At 40.6% G+C, this 14,340-nt stretch overlaps 1 protein-coding gene and 1 long non-coding RNA gene across 2 annotated transcripts in view; one reads left to right on the top strand and one right to left on the bottom strand.

Moving 5' to 3' along the window:
- The first annotated feature begins 4,280 nt into the window (after positions 1 to 4,280).
- On the top strand, positions 4,281 to 9,391 carry LOC102477883 (uncharacterized). Its single transcript, XR_334928.3, has 3 exons — positions 4,281 to 4,867; positions 5,063 to 5,121; positions 8,990 to 9,391. It is a non-coding gene; the product is annotated as an uncharacterized LOC102477883 (long non-coding RNA).
- Positions 6,939 to 14,340, bottom strand: part of CIRSR (corepressor of RBPJ and splicing regulator) — a 51,796-nt gene continuing 44,394 nt past the window's right edge. The window contains exons 8-10 of the mRNA XM_006151122.3: positions 10,398 to 10,504; positions 9,441 to 9,526; positions 6,939 to 7,893 (exon numbers count right to left, since the gene is read on the bottom strand). Of these exons, the coding sequence (XP_006151184.1) occupies positions 7,236 to 7,893; positions 9,441 to 9,526; positions 10,398 to 10,504 (851 nt within the window). The 3' untranslated portion in view covers positions 6,939 to 7,235. The remainder of the gene's footprint in view (positions 7,894 to 9,440; positions 9,527 to 10,397; positions 10,505 to 14,340) is intronic.

Raw genomic sequence — 14,340 nt, 5'->3', positions numbered from 1 at the left:
ACGAGGGCTGCGGCTTCCGGGGTGGTGTGGGGCTGCGGGCCGCGGCCTCGCGGCCGGGAGGCCCGCCCGGGTCCGGCCGAGGCGAGGGGAAATGTGATTTCGTTTCAGCGGGTTTCTTCCGGCGTTTCCTGTTCCGTGGCTTGCCCAAGTACAGTGCAAGAACCGAGACCAAGTTTTCCTCGATCCTGTGCCTACCCAGCTGCGATCCGCAGTCGGGGTCCCCTGGCGCTTTCCTTTCCCGACGCTTCTCCCCCCACCCCCCCTCGGAGGGAATTGGATCCTACCTGATGAGGCTAAGGAAAACGATTTTCTTTCCTCAAGGGAGGAAAACATTATTTGACGAGATTAGCTTGTGCACCTGAACGGCGCGTCTGGACATCCCGTCAAATCGTTACAAGTCGTGTAAAATTGAATTTCTCTTTATTCAGATGGAAACTTTATTTATTTTAACTCTAATCTTATTTGCATCTATTATCTGTATTCACCAAGGCTCTCTCCCACTACAAAAATGCAGATGAAGTAAATCTCACATAAATCCCGCCCATTTGTGTAATTGGTATACTAAGTGTTTATTTTAAGTGAGAATAATTTAGCTACAAATTTTCTTAAGGAATAACATTCTTAACACATTAAAAAAACTGAAAACTCTGATTTGCTTTTATGTTTGACAGTAGCTCTTGATTCCCATAAGAGGAGCTTGGCGAGTGCGGCTCGCTGGCGCCATCTAGGGCTCGGAGGTGGGAAGGCCGCGCTGTCTGCCCGGCTCGCGGCTATTAGCGCGGGGAGACCCACTTCTTCTGCGAGCTGCAGCGACCCAGCGAATCACACAAGGAAAAAAGCGAGGTTTTGTCTTCCAGTGGGGAACGAGTCTTGCTGTTGGGGAGGGGAGGGGGCAACTGCTTAGTGGCTTCCAGAGAAGGAGGTTGTTTCTGGAACGTGCTAACTGAAAATCCAAACAAAACAAAACATCCCGCTTGGCCCTGGACTGAGAATTGCCGCATGTAACATCCTTTTCAAGGCAACTTCAGGGTCTTCCAACTCAATTGACTTGCTAAACGCTGTTGGCGCCACAGTGGACCCCGGGATGGGGTCCTAGGGCTCAGAGTCCCCGAGGCCCTCATGGACCATCTGGGACCACTTGGAACCAAATTGACTAAACCAGGTCACTGGTACCCCACGTCTCCAGACCCACTTGGAAGGAGAGGGAAGCGAGGCGCGCGGCTTTCGCTAGCTCGCAGCCGGAGACTTCTGCTATGCCGCGGTCCTCCGGGCGATTACACTAGCCTGAGTCATACGCCCGGGGCGGATGAGCAGGGGCCGGTCGGGGCTCGCAGGGACCCCGAGTGCGACAAAAAGCCCCCAATCTCCTGGGCCCAGGCCCTCCAAAGGGTGCTCACACCCTCCCAGCGCAAACCAACCCCTTTTGTCCTCACCTTTTCCCTTTGAAACCCTAAGCTGAAATCCGGTAACTGTTGGGGGAGTTGGCCAATATTCTCGCCTGTCGGTGCATCACCCTCCCCCCGCCGCCCCTTCCCCTCCTCTTCCCAGTCCACTCCCCCAACACCATCCCCAGGCCTCAGACGTGGGGAAGTGACTTCCTCCCTCCTTTTCCTTTCTGGTCCTCCCCCCCCCCCCCGAGCATTTATTGTATTTTAATTTGAAAAGCGACACCTTCAAAGCCCGCGCGGGAGGCGGCGGAGGCGTCGTCGACCGCAGTCGCGAGAGCGGGGCAGAGGTGCCGGGCGTCGGGGGCTCCCCGAACTCTCGCCAGGGAAACGCGGCGCTTTTCCGGAAACTCACAGCCACCTTTGCAGCGGGTAGCTCGGCTGGGTTTGTATTTGCTGTTTTAATCCAACCCCCGCCGCACTGCCTATTTCAGAGATATGCTAATTACTACTTGGATAGCAGGGCGCAAAGTCCTTGTCCATTTCCCAGTACAAAGTAGGTTGCTAGAAAATTTGAAATTGCCTTTCAGCCTAAAGCTGCCTTACCTGAATGTCATAATTACAGTAATTATGTACATCCAAATTACATGCTAATTAAATTAGAATCAAATCGTTCTAAATCGAAATCAAATGAGGTAGTGAAGAATTAATCAATGACAACATAAATAGAGAGCTTCCTTCAGAGATATTTATTGTAACGATCCAAGGAGGAATTTGATCTGAAAAAGTCACCTGTTTATTTACTTTCCAATTAGTAATCAGTTATTATCCCTTCTCCATAATTTTAACCGTTCAGTGTTATTTACCCCCCACTCTTCCAGACGCTGGAGTTTATAGAAATATGTATGAAGTAAATACATACAGACATGCCTCCCCCATATATTATTGATATAAATATGTACAGTGAGTTTGCAACTCCAGTTAAGGAGGTGGTTTCAGATGTGGGGACACATCTCTCCAGGGCCGGTTCTTAGGGACCTGGAAAAGAGCAGCCCCTAAGCGTTATTAGGCTTTCCAAGACCTTTGCTCTCTTCCGTTGGAAACGTAGATAGGGGTTTTGCATTGTTTTGCGGGCATCTAACCGTACCTGAGTGATGCATTTATAAAAGAACTGCATAGTGATAGGGCATCACCCCCTGTCAGTTTTCTGCTTGCAGACTGCTAGCGAGAGGTGACACATTCTTGTCCCTGAAGCGAGAGATCCGCACCGGCTTTGTAAAGCGCCCTTTCACCTGTGGAGCACTAGAGATCGGAGAAATTCGCTCCCTTCCTTAAGTCCCGGCTGCGAGTCCGCCCTCCTCCCGCGCCGGGGATACACCTGGAGGTCTCCCGGGCGAGCTTAGGCGGGAACTGGCAGGCTTGGGCCCGCGGCGGCCCCGGCGGCTCGAACCCCTGGACGTTGCTTCCCAGGCCAGTAGTCAGCGGGAAACGCCAGGGGCTTTCTTTTCCTTGAGTTTGGGCCGCTGCGAGGCGGAAGGGCAGAGGACGGGTGCGGGGAAGTAACACGACCCCTTTCACCTTACACCTTTGGCAGGGAGTCAGGGTACGCAGAGGCGCAGCTTCCAGAAACGGTTTGTGCCCCCTAATTCTCAGCGTCTCCATCTGGGTTCGGGGTGTGTTCAAAAGGTCTCCAGAAGGAACGCATTGGAGTATGCTGGGTGGAGTACTACGAGGATGGCAGGGGCGATCCCACCCGGGACTCACCCTATCACCCTCCACCAGCCACCACCCCGCTTTCTTCCGGTTTAGGGTTCTGTTCTTGGAAGATCGTCTCTGGTCAAAAACCGAGTCCGCGACCTCCGCTTCTGCCCACCCGCGAGAAGCCTTAGAGCTGCAGGGGCCGGGTTTCCCTGGCTCCTCCGGCTCGGGCAGCTCGGGCCGGAGGGTGCCTTTCTTTTCATTCTGAGCAGCTCTTCGCGTTTCACCCGCACCTCTCTTCATTATTATTACTGTTCCATCCTGGGGATCCTGAGGCCGATGTTAAGTGTAGCCTGAAGGGAGGAAAGAGGTGGAAGGTGGTGAGTAGTTACAGGTTCCTTTCTGTCAGCAGGAGCCGGGTTTGGGGAGCTCAATCAGAAGAGCTCTCCGTGGTCGCTGCGCTTCTCAAACCTGAGTTCCCCAGCCGAACTTGTTCATCACAACTTTTAAAAAGCTTTCCCTCTTTTGGATCGGAAAACGCGTCCAAGGCCTACAGCTATTGGGTACCTTTCTTTATCTCTTTTCAAAAAGTGGTAACTATAGCAAAGGTTTTTTTCCAGAAAACTTAAGATTTTTAAATATCCGTCAGCTCCTGGAGTCAAAACTGCAACTTTCTTCCTGGGCTTAAGGGCGGGCGTGGGACGCAGCCTCACTGAGAGGCCTCCACCTGTTTGGGCCCAGTGAACATTGGGGAAGGAGAAAATCGAAACGGCCCCAGTGGATTTTGAACTCTTGGAGTTGCAAGACTAAAGCATACTAAATGTTTGGGGATTAAAACTGGGAATCGCCTCCTTTCTCCCCCCCACCCCTCCCAGCGTGGCCGGCAGCAAGCATTCTCCAGAACAGTGAGAAAGGTTTCGCCAAGTCTTTCAGATACAAAGCTCTCTTCGGATTACAACAGTAGGAATCAAAACAAGATCTCCACTTCACATTGCAAGGTAAGCAGATCTGCGCTAGGACGCTGCAGCCTCTCCCTATTTTGGCACTTATTAAAAGAGATTATGACTAATTTATCACCTTAGACATTCGGATAAACAAGTCCTAACCTAGCAACCCTATCTTTCCTGACCATTTGTAAATCGACAGCACCTCCTACAGGAATTAATTTGCTAGTGTTATGTTAAATGCTAGGCCGGAGAAGGGTGGAGGGGATGGCCACAGGCACCCCAAATGCTTTCTATGCCTCTGAGTGCTCTGCCAGGCCCATGGCCAAATGTTACTAGTGTACTCAGATTTCTTTAAATAATTTCTCTTTAAGGATAAGAATGACACATTTAACTAGATTAGTTTTCTAGAAAATGTCACTGTTGAAGACTTTTGTTTGGGTTCTTAAATCAAGGGTTCATTAAACTTAGGATTCTTCTTTGGCTTTCTGTATTTAGAAGAATCTTTACACATACAGTGAGACATCCTTTTTATTATGAGGTTCCTCTCTGGTATCTATCTTTCATTTCAAAAGAAAAGTAGAATTAGATGCCTTATATTTTTATTCAAAACATCACTCTCAGTTTTTTTTCCTGTATCATTAGGGTGTGTGAATACATAAGGTGAATGTTATCATGTTATGATTTTGTGTGGAAACACCTCTCTTCTGTTTTCAGGTTTACAGTTAGAATTCTTGCCTGTCTGGGCTGTCAAGTACTCTTGGGTGACCAAGGTTGAAAACCAAGCAGTAAATCAACATCTTGCCTAACTTCATGGGAATTTTTCTCACAAATGGATGGGTAAGAACACTGGGTCTTTTGATAGCATTTTAGTTTCCCAGTGTTACCAATGAAGGATGATTAAGTCAGCAATTAAAAAAATTTAAAAAAAATTCTGGTCACTGTATAAAGCGAAAAGCTACACTTTTAATAAAAGTCAAATGAAATAAATATAAGGAAGAATAATCTATTTCTTTAATTCACTTCTAATTACAGGATGCATTTCAGCATTTCTCCTCATGAACACAATATTGGTTTGGAAACCCTTTAAGGCGGTAAGTATTGCATAGGTTTTGACATTATAAAAATTATAAAGTCTAAAAAGATGTAAGGTAGAAAATAATCACTGCAACACTGATGAACTCAAGGTGTAAATTAGCAGTCTTTATCAATTTCAAATGCATGCTTTTTTAAGAAGGGATCTTTGAAGCATAGTGTAAGTTATTAAAAAATACTGTAGAGGGAATTTAAGTTTCTTCCTCCATCTAACTCTTTTAAAAACCTAAATAACCAGAGTTGTTTACACCTTTACTTAGTTTCTTTTAAATGGAGGATATTTGGGGTCAGCAGGTGGCATGGTGGTTAAGGTGCTGGACTCCCACTTTGCCAATCATGGTTTGAGTTCCTGACCTGGTGGCTTGCTTTCTCACTTTCTTTTTCTGGTGAGCATATGTGCCCTATAGAAAATTTAAAAAATAATAATAAACAAATTTCAAAATAGAGGACATTTGTGTGTGTGCAGAGGAAAAACAGACATATATTAAACGACTCGAGTGTTTTTATTTCTTTCAAACTTACTTTCTTACAGAATTTATGAAATTAACTGCCAGCTATCAAAATCATCCAACTAATATTTGTTTTGTGTTTAAATACAGATGTTTTAAAAATGTAGAATCCTGGTAACAAGCATACTTACATCCATGGCATATTTTTTTGGAATTGCATGTTACTTGTAATTGGTACAATTTTTTTCTAGTTTTCCTTTACTGTATTCTTTGAAACATGAGGGAAATGTTGCAGCTAAATGTGTATACCTTATATACCTATAATCATGAAACATCTAAGTAGTTTGTATTTTTCATTTGTTGACATCATATAAATACTTAACTTTTTGAAATCAAATCTTGAGTAGCTGCATGACAGTAATAGAAAGATTATTTGTGATGGGCAGAATAGTGGTCTTCCAAAGATGTCCATGTCCTACCCCAGAACCTGTGAATGTGTTACCTTACAAAGAAAAGGGAAATTATGGATACAAATATAATTAAGGTTACTAATTGATCTAAGAATAGATTATCCTGGATTCTTCAGATGGGACCAATGTAATCATAAGGGCCCTTAAAAGTGGAACAGGCATGCAGAATGTCAAAGTGTCAGGGACTAGATGGTGGCGCAGGAGTGACGCAGTGGCCTGGGAGGCCACAGGGAAGGGTACTGGGTTTGCTTACAGAGACCTCCCTGAACATGCTGGGCATTGTATGCTATGATCTAGGGCTGGCTAAAGTGGGGATGGATTGTGGTGTGAAGACCCTGTTGGGGTTGCCTGTCTCTCTCTCTCTCTCTCTTGCTCATGGAAGAAAAAAGTAAACATAGAAAAAAAAAAAGAATGTCAAAGTGCCAGAGTGATTTGGATATGAGAAGGATCTGGCACCTCTTTGTTAGCTTTGACAATGGAGAAAGGGGCCAGGAGCCAGGAGGAGGACTAGGAGCTGGACTAGGCAAAGAGACTTCCCCTAGAACCTCAGGAAGGAATATTGTCCTGCTGACACCTCGATTTTAGCTCTGAGAGACTCATGTCAGACTTGTAATCTCAGAACAGTTAAGATAATACATTTGTGCTGTTCCAGGTTTGAGACAATTTGTATGGCAGTATAGAAAATGAATACATCACCCAAATGCAAACAGCTTACTCTGTAAAACAGAACACCTGAAGGGAGTTTAAAAGTCTTGAAGAAATATTGATCAATCCATTGTTTAATTCACACTAGTGAATTTCAACAATGATTAATACTTTGCTTCGAGCAAAGTCAAATCTTAAAATAACAAATTTGAATTGAAAAAAAAAAAAGAAAATTAAATTATACCCATTCAATATACTGTCACTCTTTTAATGATGTTTCAGAACAAAGAAAATGTCACAGAGTTATATGGGGGTTTTATCTTGTATAGGGCATAAGAAACAGTTACCAACAGAAAATATTTCTACAGTCCCAAAATGGATTACTTACAAATAGTTGCCAAATTCATTCTTATGGTACTCATGAAGTTTTGTACTTGGAATGACAGTTTACAGAAATGGAAAATTAAAATAGAGCTTTTTTATTAAAAAGACAATAGTACATAATTTAGCCCTTGCTAAAGGTACTAGTAAGTAGAGATATTTTAACTCTCAGGTAATTGTCACACACGTCTCTTTTATTCTCTCTCTACTTCTGCTTAGTTCTCTTTCTGTCACCTTGGCATGCTTATAATCTCCCGAGTGTTCTCTGCACGTTTTTTCTTGGTATGTGTCTGTGCCATGGCGTCTGGTGTCATCTCTTCTATTCCGTTCTTCACCGGGGTTTCGCTGTGGCCATTTCTCCCTCTCCCTCTGCTTATAATTGTCGTGACTTCTGCTTCGGCTTCTCTTACCTCTCTCTTCCCTGGTACGGCTCCTGCTGCTCCCCTCATTTCTGTCAGATCCTCTCTTCTCCGGGCTCCGATGATGGCTTCTGGACTTTTTGTCACAATCAGAGTGGCTCCTTGCGCTATTCTCCCCAGAACGCTCTTGTTTTCTTTTCTTGGACTTGTCCTCTTCGGAATCGCTGTTGTGCTTCCCTGAACACTTGTGTTTCTTCCTTTTCTTCTTTTCTGCTTTTTTTTCTTTGTTGTCACTCTCACTGCTGCTCTCTGAGGTCTCACTAGAGGAAGAGGAGGAAGATGACGAAGAGGAGGAGGAAGAGGGTTTGTTTTTATGTTTTTTGTGCTTACTTTTGCTCTTCTGAAACTTTTTCTTTTTTCTATCTCTTTTCTTTTTCTTTTTATTCTTCTCAAGTCGATCCAATTTCCTGTAGTTGGGAACAAATAGTAACAGACTGTGTGAAAAATAGCTCTTTAATCCATAACTATAATGTTGTGAAGAGACAGTATGTTTTCTTAGAAGCTATTAAAAATGTATCTATAGGGGCCTGGCAGATAGCATGGTGGTTGAGGGCACTGGATTCCCTCATGGCCGACCACAGTTCGAGTCCTGGACCTGTTGGCTTGCTTTCTCGCTTTCCCTTTCTCGCTCTCTGGTCAAATTAAAATATAATAACAAATGGAATTAAGTAAATAAATATTTTAAAAAATGATATCTAATACTATTTATCCAATGGCACATCATTTTCTTTTAAATTATTCAAGGCATGTACATATTAAATGCATTAAGCCAATTTTCTGACTATATATAATCAATAGTAATGACTATTAAAAAACATTCTTTTGGTCAGAATTTGAAACTATAGAGCATTCAAATAAATGGTCATCTTGATGTAAAGAAAGCCTATACAAAGTGTGTAACATTAACTGGACCTACTATAAACTCAAATGTATAGCTATAAACAGATGAAAACTTCATTTCCGTATGTACTATTTTAAAGTGGAAATAGTAATCAACATTACACTATGAAAATTCAAGAGTATATTTTCCAGGAATTCTGAATAAGAATATACTTTAAAATGTTGATACCCTTTTTTGGTTATATGAAATAAAACTATCACATACTAGTTTTCAATAATTGTTAAGATTTATAAGTAATTAAGGCAACCCTGAACACTTGTGTTAAGGTCTGTTAAATTTCTGAGGAATGCCTCACATTCTCAGGAGAGTAATGTGTTTATATGTTTGGGTTACTCTGAAGTAAGTGTCTTTGCTGGGTTCCAGCCATTCTCAAAACTCCAGGCACTGAAGATACCACGAGCTCCCTCTATTGGACTCAGCAGACATTTCTTGGATTCTTTAATACACAGTAGTCTATTTAGCAAAATTCATATTTACCTTATAGTTAAGCATTCTTTCAGCACTCCTCTTAATGAATTTTAAAAAGTATAAAAAATATATATGGCCCAAACTATTTTATAAAAATGAGCTGCATGCAAACACATTTATTATTTTCTTTTTAGACAGAGTCTTGCTATGTCACAACCTTCCTGCCTTAGCCTTTGGAGCAGCTGGGACAAAAGATATACCACACCACGCCAGGCTTTTACGGTGGGCCAGGAATTGAACCTGGGTCTCCCATGTGACCTCGGCCTACCAAGTAGCAGAATCAATCAGAGTGTACTACTTACTGCCATTGAGCCTATATACAAATCTATCATGAAAAGTAAAACCTACAAATAGGTCAATTTTCAAATTAAATGTCCTAAAAAGTGTTATAGTTTTATGGTATAAGCTGAGTACCCAATCTTATCTTCATTTTCATATTACGGAAAAGAAAGACAAAATTGTATTACTACAGCTGAAGAACAAATCAACACACACGATGCATGGTTTAAATACTTTCATGACTCATGAGCTCAGGATCAGAGCTGTATATGGTACTGAGATGAAACTTTAAAACTTTTTAATTACCTGAGAAGTTTCTGTTTTTGTTTGGTTGTTAGTGACTTCAAAAATTCAACTTCTGGATCTTCTTCACCCTCACTTGCAACATACTCCTGATTCAACAAAGACATCATTAATTGCTAGGTTTCAGGACAGATTAATTTTCAGGTAGGAGAGAAAACATTTATGAATAAGAAATTCTGTACCTAGGGACAAACTGTAGATAAATAATATGATATTTTGAATTGGGAAGTAGGAAGACATTTAAAAAAATGTTTGTAGTCCATCTGCCCAGGTAGATCACACTAAGAAGTTAATATGACTGCTCTGCCGGCATTAGGAAACTATCAGGAACGGAACGAGAGAGAAAGAGAAAAAAACCTTTATAGCATGAGTCTCACTCTCTACTTCTTGAATTTCAATATCTGCCTTTAAATATCTTCTTTTTAATTTACTGAAATATCAAATCAAGAAGATCATGCATTAAAAGAAGGTCAACATGTCTATAATTTAAGCCTTTATGATTTCATGGTATGTTATCAAGTAAATATATGATAATATAGCCTTTCAAATTTGACCATTTTCTGGATCTATATATAATTTAATAAACGCATTTAAAATATTTTCTATGAAGTTTACAGGTTTGTATTTATGTAATTCTTCCCATCGGTTCTATTTAATGTCACTTCAGGGGTACGTTAGCAGGAAGGAAAACAAAAACCTTATCACCAGTTGAGTTAGATGTTTTATCCACCTAAACCCAGAGGAGCAGTTTCATTTATTAAAATACAGGTTTACTAACAATTTCTCATTTAGGTTAAAATAATAAAGAAGCAAAATCAAAATACATTTTAGGCATTTTCTTTGCTCCATCTTACCTTCCTATAGGGATATATGCATATTGAAAAACATTAAGTAGCAATTCACAAGCAATCACATTTAGATTTATAGACATTTTCAGCTTACTGATAAAAAGATCATTACCTGTGATGGATCATTTGCGGTCAAGTTTCTCCCCAGTACATTTCGTTTCAGTGCAAACCCACTGTTTCTCATCTCCGCTATTAGCTCCGAGGGGTGCATCGATGGCCCTGTTCACAAAAATCACAGTTTGAATGTATCATTTATATCTCTCTACCTTTTTCGGACTCCACAGTAGGAATGCAGTTGAAGCTTTGTTAAGTAAAATCACACCTAAATCAACTCAATAATCTTCTGCTGAGCAAATAATCAGATATGATTTTCTAAAACAGCAGTCTGGAGATTCAGAATAGAAAATAATTGCATTTTTCTTTACGTGCAAGGGGATTCTCTTCTTATGTAACTTTGTCATATTGAAAAAGATACATTCAGATGTCCTCTGGTTGGCAGTTTTTAGTATAAAAAAATCAAAGAAAAATGATTAAAAAGCTGTAATTAAACTTCTAATACTCTCCTGGTAAGAGTTCAATTTTAAAAAGATACTTTTAAAGGCACATAAGCAATTTATTATCTTAGTTTCCATTTCAAAATTCCTCACCCTTATTTACCAAATACCAATACTGAGTACATTGGCGTGTGGCTGCTAATTATTGACAACACACAAAACATGCTATGGGTAACTCAAGTACTTTAGTTAATCTCATACATATTACACTTAGATTTTAAATTTTCCAGTTACAAGTTTGGGGTTAGTGACAGGCAATTTTATGCTGGCTGTAGAGGTGTGTGTGTGTGTGTTTATATATATATATATGCACACACATATAAAATCCTTTTTATATACACACACACATATATAAAAGAATTATTTTATTTAGCCTTATTTATTTAATTTATTTATTTTAATGTGACCAGAGAGGGACAGAGAGAGAGAAAAAGTGAGAAAACAAGCTGCCAGGTCTGAAACTTGAACCACGGTTGGCCATGTGGGAGTCCAGTGTCCTTAACCACTACACCACTTGCTGGACCTGGTGTGTATATATGTATTTTTTTTTTCATGAGTTGCTCCTTTCCACTTTTGCAAATCCCAAACTGAAAAGTGAGCTTCTTTTTTTTTTTTTTTTTTGGAGAGGTTTTTGCTATAGGGTGCATGCGCTCGCCAGACAGACAGAGAGAGACAGAGACAGAAAGCGAGAAATCCCCCCCCAGGGGGTACGGCCACACCGCAATCCCTTCTCCTCCATTCTCCTCTCGGGATCTTGGGCACGCACGCACACGCGCCCGGCATGAGTTTAAGCCACCGGGTCCGGGACTCGAACCGCGGTTGACTACGTGGGAGTCCAGCAACACAGCCATTACGCTAACTGCTGGTCCCAAAAGTGAGCTTCTTTTTGATTCTATAATATGAATAACAATGAAAAAATATGTATATTTTAAAGATCTGCTCCTTCCCTCAAACATAAAGTTTACATGAGGTAAGAGATAGTTTCCTCCTTCTTTTCTATATCCTGTTTCATTTTGTTTCCCTATAGGTAGCAAACCAATGACAGTATTTCACGGCAACTATTTCAATTTTTTAGCCTAGGGACCAGCAGGTGGCATGGTGGTTAATGCACTGGACACTCCCACATAGCTGACTATGGTTTGAGTCCCAGACCTGGTGGCTTGCTTTCTCATCTCCCCCCAACCACCCCCGTGTATCTCTCTTTGGTCAAGTTAAAATAAATGAATGGATAGATAAAATTAAATAAATAAAATTTCTAGCCTAAATCATATACATGGCTTAAATGAACTACCCTAGGTGATGTTCCTCTAATTGAAGGAAGAAAAGACAGATCTTGTCAACAAATTCATAAGGGAGGATGGGGGATAGAGAAATACACAAAAATGGATTCTCTAGTTTGTGGATTAAATACTTAAAAAAGGGCCAGAGGTCATGTGAACTTTCAGAGAGAGAGAAGAGAAGGTAGGAGGAGGAAGGAGGGGAGAGAGGAAGGGGAGGAAGGAGAGAAAAGGAGACAGTGGCACCACCAAGGGGGTATGGTCACACTGTAATCCTTTCATCCCTCGGGATTTGGAGCATGCACCTGCACATAGCATGTTTTTCAAGATGTCAGGACAATATTCAAACTATGGTCAGCCATGTGGGAACTGGCTTCCTTAACCACTAGATTAATACTTTTTTATTTTTTTATCTTTTCACTGCTTTATTGGACTTTTACCACTTATTTGCATGTTCACCTACATGTTAACATGGAAAGCAAAAGGCAATCAATTAAAATCTGTTCACTTGTCAGTAGCAGATCTGATAAATAAAATTGGTGGGAAAAGGTCAAGTAGAAGTTAATATCCTTTACTAGATTCTCTGGGCTTTATTGATCTATTTATATTGTCAAGAATAACTGAAAGTTTGCTCTAAGTACCAGGAAGATGATAGGACAAAACTGCCTATTACTGGAGTATAGGGGAATTGCTAATGTGATACTTTTAATTTATTAGGGGGAAAGGCTGCATTTAGTTGAAAATAAAATAGCGTGCCAGCCAGGTGGTGTCGTGGTTAAAATGGCTGGATCCCACATGGGCGAGTGCATGGTTTGAGGCCCAGACATGGTGTTTTGGAAAATATGCTAGGTGTGTGTGAGTGCCCAAAATCCCAAAAGGAGAATGGAAATGGGATTGTAGCGAAGTCATCCCCCTGTGGGGGTAATTTCTCTCTTTTCCCCTCTCTCTTTCTCTCTCTCATGGGCACATGTACCCTACAGCAAAAACATAAACAACAAAAACAACACAAACAAAAACACTATAATGCACAGCTGTTATTTCATTCTATTAATATTTTAAAATAATTCAAGATTTCTTGTTTTTCTTAGATACATAAGATATTTAGTTCCTATGTATTACTTAGTGATCTTTTTTTTAAAGAATAAAAAGACATTTGTTTGTTTGTTTGTTTGTTTGTTGTGACTTTCAAGCTGCTGAGACCAGGACTTGAACTGCAGTCAGCCACGAGAAAATCCAGTGCCTTAACCACCATGCCGCCAGCTGGCTCCTACTTAATGATCTTTTAATTCTCAGTTTAGTTGCTAATAGTGATATAATATAATCTTTAATAATAACAACTGAATTTTAAGTACTAATAATGGTTATCTCTAAATGGCATGAAAGTGGTCATATAATTAATAGTTTTAAACAAATAATAGAATGCCCACTTTGGTAGCTTCTCAAATTTCATATGCAGAAACATAATTTTATAAAATAGAAAATGCCTTTCTGAAGTATCAAAAATGTATTCCTGTGTCAAGAACTTTATTAGATGTCATGTGAATTCAGAAAGCAAACATGGAAGAATTAGGATAGAAATTGCCCTAGTAAAAGGGCAGAGGGCTTGGCTCTTATGATGAACCATGACTGATTTCATCAGCTTTCATAAAAAGATGGGCAATTTATAAAAATAATTATTTATTTAATTTTACTTATTATTATTATTATTCAATCTGACCAGAGGGAGACAGAGAGAGAAAGGGAGAGTGAGAAAGCAAGCTACCAGGTCCAGGAATTGAACCACAGTTGGCCATGTGGGAGTCCAGTGCCTTAACCACCCCCCCAACCTGCTGGCCCGAGGATAGGCAATTTAATAAGATCTTTTAGAAAACATGCCTTCTATTCAGTACTTCCAACCATTTAAAGAAAATAACCTATTTCCCCAGCGTACGGTGATTACACAGATTACAAAACAAACCTAACTGTTATAACATTAATATTTCGGAAACATCCCAACTGACCTCTTTGTGCACTGCATAAACTTAGGATCCATTTCCACTTTGTAAGACTGTAAATACAGTGCTTAGTGACACACCTGATGGTACTGCTCTGTAAACAGTTAAAAACCAGTAGCTGTACGACTTTCATAACTGTGCTACAGTTTTCATAATTATTAAAAAATGCTTTAGTAACATTTAAAAAAATATTTAGTCTTATTCATATATTTCTGTACTAAAGTCTTCCA

Source organism: Tupaia chinensis, unplaced genomic scaffold (assembly GCF_000334495.1).
Source record: "Tupaia chinensis unplaced genomic scaffold, TupChi_1.0 Scaffold000314_1, whole genome shotgun sequence".
Taxonomy (NCBI): domain Eukaryota; kingdom Metazoa; phylum Chordata; class Mammalia; order Scandentia; family Tupaiidae; genus Tupaia; species Tupaia belangeri.
This window is presented reverse-complemented; position numbering and strand designations above follow the sequence as displayed.